This window comes from Lactuca virosa, chromosome 5 (genome assembly GCF_052849685.1).
Source record: "Lactuca virosa cultivar CGN04683 chromosome 5, Lactuca_virosa_CGN04683_v6, whole genome shotgun sequence".
Classification (NCBI taxonomy): domain Eukaryota; kingdom Viridiplantae; phylum Streptophyta; class Magnoliopsida; order Asterales; family Asteraceae; genus Lactuca; species Lactuca virosa.
In genome coordinates, this window is record NC_136430.1 from 440808270 (window position 1) to 440813624 (window position 5355).

At 43.0% G+C, this 5355-nt stretch overlaps 1 protein-coding gene across 1 annotated transcript; it reads left to right on the plus strand.

Moving 5' to 3' along the window:
• The first annotated feature begins 3256 nt into the window (after positions 1-3256).
• On the plus strand, positions 3257-3730 carry LOC145114230 (uncharacterized). Its single transcript, XM_079050234.1, has one exon. It carries the CDS (start codon positions 3257-3259, stop codon positions 3728-3730), a length of 474 nt encoding a protein of 157 aa, XP_078906360.1.
• Positions 3731-5355: the final 1625 nt, after the last annotated feature.

A 5355-nucleotide genomic window follows, 5' to 3' on the forward strand; every position in this document is an offset into this window, starting at 1 on the left:
ACTTGATGTCATCAATCAAATCCCTAGATATGCAAAGTTTTTGAAAGAGCTTTGTACCAACAAGAGGAAGTTGAAGGGAAACGAGAAAATATCGATGAATGAAAATGCATCAGCGGTTTTATAGAGGAAACTTCCACCCAAATGCAAAGATCTCGGAATGTTTAGGGTTCCTTACAAGATTGGAGATGTCACTTTTAGTAGTCTCATGCTTGACCTTGGCGCTTCTTTCAATGTCATGCACTATTCGGTGTATGAATCATTGAATGTCGGGCCTTTAAGTGAAACCGGTGTCATAATCTCTCTTGCGGATAAGTCGAGTGTCTTTCCTAGAGGTGATCTACAAGATGTTTTCGTGCAAGTGAACCAATTGGTCTTTCCGGAAGATTTCTATGTGATTGATCTAGAGGAGCAAGTATCCTCCAAATCGGCTCTAATCTTACTTGGGAGACCGTTTCTGAAGACGGCTAGGACGAAGATCGTTGTGTATGCGGGAAGTTTGACAATGGAGTTTGATGGTGAAACAATAAGTTTTAATATTTATGATGCCATGAGATATCCTAGTGATGTTTCTTCTTTGTACTTTGTTGATGTTGTTGATCCAATAACCCAAGAATTGTTCGAGTTGTCTAATGGTGATGTGTTGGAAATGGTTTTAAGCAAAGGGTTTGATTTTGGGAAGCTAGCCGAGCAATTAAAGCTTTATTCTTTGGATCCGTAGATTGAGAGGTTGGTCAATAATTTAGAGGTGAAGAAATCTACAAGATTTGATGTCAAGCAAATTGAGTTGCCCCCAACCCACACGAAGTTGTCACCATCCCTTATTCAACCACCTGAATTGGAATTGAAATTCCTACCTCAACACTTAAAGTATGCTTATTTAGGAAAGAATGAAACCCTCCCGGATATTATTTCAACTCACTTACGAAATGTGAAGAAGAGCAACTCCTTAAGGTGTTGAAAGACCACAAAGAATCCATGGGTTGGATAATCGCGGATATTAAGGGATTGAGCCCCTCCACTTGTATGCACAAGATCTTGATGGAGGATGAATACAATCCAAGCTAGGACGCACAAAGAAGATTGAAACTGCCTATGATGGAAATTGTGAAGAAAGAGATATTGAAGCTTCCCGATGCGAGGATGATCTATCCAATATTAGATAGCAAGTGGGTGAGTCCGGTGCAAGTTGTACCGAAGAAGACGGGGATCACGGTGGTCGAGAACAACAAAGGTATGATGGTCCCCACCCGTGTGCAAAACGGGTGGAGAGTATGCATTGACTACCGCAAACTCAATGCAAGCATAAGAAAAGATCATTTTCCATTGCCTTTCATTGATCAAATGTTAGAAAGGTTGGTCGGGAAATCTCACTATTATTGTCTCGATGGGTACTCCGGTTTTCACAAAATCCCGGTGGCACCGGAAGACCAAGAAAAGACAACATTTACATGTCCATTTGGCACTTTTGCATACCGGAGAATGTCATTCGGATTGCGTAACACCCCGGCCACTTTCCAACGTTGCATGGTTAGTATCTTTCCGGAGTATGTCGAGAATATAATCGAAGTTTTCATGGATGACTTTACGGTATATGGAAACTCTTTTCAAGAATGTTTGACCAATCTCACCAAAATTTTAAAAAGATTCATTGAAACAAATTTGGTTTTAAATTTTGAGAAATGTCATTTTATGGTGAGTTCAAGGTCTCATTTTGGGTCACATTATGTCAAAGAAAGGAATTGAGGTAGATAAGGCCAAAATTGATGTTATTCAAAGCTTACCTTACCCGACTTGTGTTCGGGAAGTTCGTTCTTTTATGGGCCATGCAGGTTTCTACCGACGTTTCATCAAGGACTTTTCAAAGATAACAAGACCAATGTGCCAACTCTTGCAAAAAGAAGTTGATTTAAAGATCAATGAGGCGTGAAAAGAAGCTTTCGACAAGCTCAAAGAATTGCTTACATCTGCCCCCATCATACAAGCACCAAATTCGGATCTCCCCTTCGAGGTCATGTGTGATGCAAGCAATTATGCTATTGGCGCCGTTTTGGGTCAAAAGAATGGAAGATCCTCCCATGTGATCTACTATACATCGAGGACACTAGACAATGCCCAAAGCAACTACTCTACCACAGAGAAGGAGCTATTGGCCATAGTGCTCGGTTTGGAGAAGTTTAGGCAATATCTACTTGGCACCAAAGTTATAGTGTATTCGGATCATGCGACTCTCAAGTACTTGATGACGAAGAAAGATTCAAAGCCAAGACTCATCCGGTGGATCTTATTGTTACAAGAATTTGATTTGGAAATCCGAGACAAGAATGGATGCGAGAACCTTGTTTCCGACCACCTAAGTCGGATCACTACTAATGAAACTCCCCTCCCGTTGCAGGACGAGTTTCCGGATGAGCATCTCTTTTCCCTTATTCAATCTACTCCTTGGTATGCCGATATCGTTAACTTTTTGGTCATAAAAAGGTATCCTAACACATTCTCATGTGCTCAAAAAGACAAATTAAAAAGTGATGCAAAATACTATGTGTGGGATGAACCTTATTTGTGGAAACATTGTCCTGATCAAATTATTAGGCGATGTGTGCTCCAACAAGAGCATCAATCCATTTTGAAATTTTGTCATGAATTTGCTTGTGGGGGACACTTCGGGCCTAGCCGAACTTTGAGAAAAGTTCTTGAGTGTGGACTATTTTGGCCAACCATCTCACGCGACTGTTATATGTTTTGTAAAAGTTATGAGCAGTGCCAAAGAACGGGAAACATTTCACAAAAGAACCAAATGCCACAAAATCCCATCCTTGTTTGTGAAGTTTTTGACGTATGGGGGATTGATTTCATGGGCCCATTTCCCGTTTCATTTGGCAATGTTTACATCTTGCTCGCGGTTGATTATGTTTCTAAGTGGGTTGAAGCCAAAGCCACAAGATCGGATGATGCCAAAACGGTTATTGAGTTTTTAAAGTCTAATATTTTTGTGAGATTTGGTGTGCCTAGGGCGTTGATCAGTGATCGAGGGACGCATTTCTGCAACAAGATGATGGAGGCTTTATTGAAGAAGTACAATGTGACCCATCGTGTCTCAACCGCCTACCACCCTCAAACGAACGGTCAAGCGGAAGTCTCAAATCGTGAAGTGAAGAGTATTCTAGAGAAAACAGTGAATCCGAAAAGGAAGGATTGGTGTTTGAGGCTTGATGATGCCTTATGGGCCTAGCGGACCGCTTACAAGACCCCGATAGGAATGTCGCCCTTTAGGTTGGTTTTTGGAAAGCCATGTCATTTACCCGTCGAATTAGAGCACTGTGCATTTTGGGCGGTCAAACAGTGCAATTATGATATTGATGAGGCGGGAAGACATAGGAAGCTTCAACTCCAAGAGCCAGAAGAATTGAGAAATGACTTCTATGAAAACTCAAGGATTTATAAGGAGGAAACAAAGCTCTTCCACGACAAGTCCATCACCCGGAAGCATTTTGAACCGGGGCATAGGGTCTTACTTTACCATTCACGATTGAAATTATTTCCGGGCAAGCTAAGGTCAAGATGGATTGGACCCTTTGTTGTGATTAAGACTTTTGATCATGGGGCGGTGGAAGTTCAAAGTGAAAAGACGGGACAAATTTTCAAAGACAATGGGCACCGTTTGAAGCCATTCTATGAAGGTTTCAATGCTAATGCTCTTGAAATCATCCATTTGGATGTCCTGAGTGCATGAAAGGCCCGCGGCCCATGTAAGAAATGGGAAGGAATGTCATGCGGCCCGCGTAAATCAATTATGTACATTTCGTTCAGCAAGCGCGGCTTGCACGGGGCCCGCGCCAAACCCGCGTGTAGGATCAGTGCATTTTCGAGTAAACCAGACGCGGCCTGCGCCCAGCCCGCACGAGTGTTCCCAAAACTTGGTGATATTTTTGTCGATTCAGCACCCGCGACCTCCATGCGGCCCGAGTAGCACCCACGTATAAGACCAGACCCTTTCGAGTGAACTAGACGCGGCCAGCGTGCGGCCCGCGCCCAACCCGCGTGAGGACGCTTGACTGATTATTTTTAGTTGTTGACTCGTTTGACTTTCTTTGACCAGTAGTTTAATGAGTTGACCAACATTGACCGGGTTTGACCTCTCTTGACCGAAGATTAAAACACTCCATCCTCCTTCTTCTTCATTCTAACCCTATACAAACCCACCATTTTCTCTCTAGAGCTCAAGAACACCACAACCCATCTCTCACAAAAATTAAATTTCCCGGAGTTCTACCGGTCAGAATCTCATGAAACCACCGCCATTCTCTCCCATTTTCCAAGCTCTACAAACCCCACCTAAAATCTGGTCCGATCTGTGGCCGGAATTCCGGGCACCACCATCTTCTTTCGCATTTTTCGGCCAATTCCGGCTATCATTGGAGATTCCGAGCACGGGGTTTTGATCCTCTCATCAAGAGCTTTCTAACCATACCAATTTTCCCCCAAAAACTCACCAAAATTTGTTTCCCAATTCCAAGTGCTGCCACTCTAGTCGCCGGAAAATCGCATTGAAGCTCGTTTGTGGGGTTGTTTTAGCAATTCAAGCGTCAAATACAGAGCAAAATCATAAGCTTGGGGTGTGTCTTGGAGAATCTTTTTGGTGGCTCTAATTCCGCTTCCACCATTCGTCCTGGGTTTAAGCTAATTGGGTATCCTCGTTCCTTTAACTTGATTATTTGTTTGTTAAATACCCGTTTGTTGTTGGAATTGTGTCATCACCCGTGTGGTCTTTGGTGTGATTTGAATATTATTATTTTTGTCATAATTTTGTCCCAAGTCAATGTCTAAGCGAGCCTCACGATAAGCTCGAACCCCGAAGCGAAAGGTGTATTTTCATCGGCTACCCACAGAAATCCTTTGGTTACATCTTCTACAGACCCAGTGATAATGTGGTCTTTGTAGCAAGAAGAGGATTCTTTCGAGAGAGAGAATTCATGAGCCAAGGAGACAGTGGGAGGCAAATTGACCTTGAGGAAATTCAAGAGTCAAGTGGTGAAGGAACCTCAAACCCTAGCCCTCAACCTGAGGAGGAAACTCCTGTTGAGCCGACTGAAGAATCTATACCTCTGAGGCGTTCCACCAGAGTTAGGAATGCACCTGAGCATTATTATGGTTTTCATATTACTGCAGAAGGTGAGACACTTATCAGTGATAACACACTGGTAAATCTGGATGAGCCTAACAGCTACACGGAAGCCATGGCAGGCCCTGAGGCTGCTAAATGGAACGAGGCTATGGATAGCGAGATACAGTCCATGTATGACAATCAAGTTTGGAACTTGGTTGACAATGTACCTGATCGTAAGATAGTTGGGTGCA

Bases quoted from the DNA above. Each gene is read 5' to 3' on its own strand.
- LOC145114230 (XM_079050234.1), top strand. From the start codon at position 3,257: ATGTCGCCCTTTAGGTTGGTTTTTGGAAAGCCATGTCATTTACCCGTC.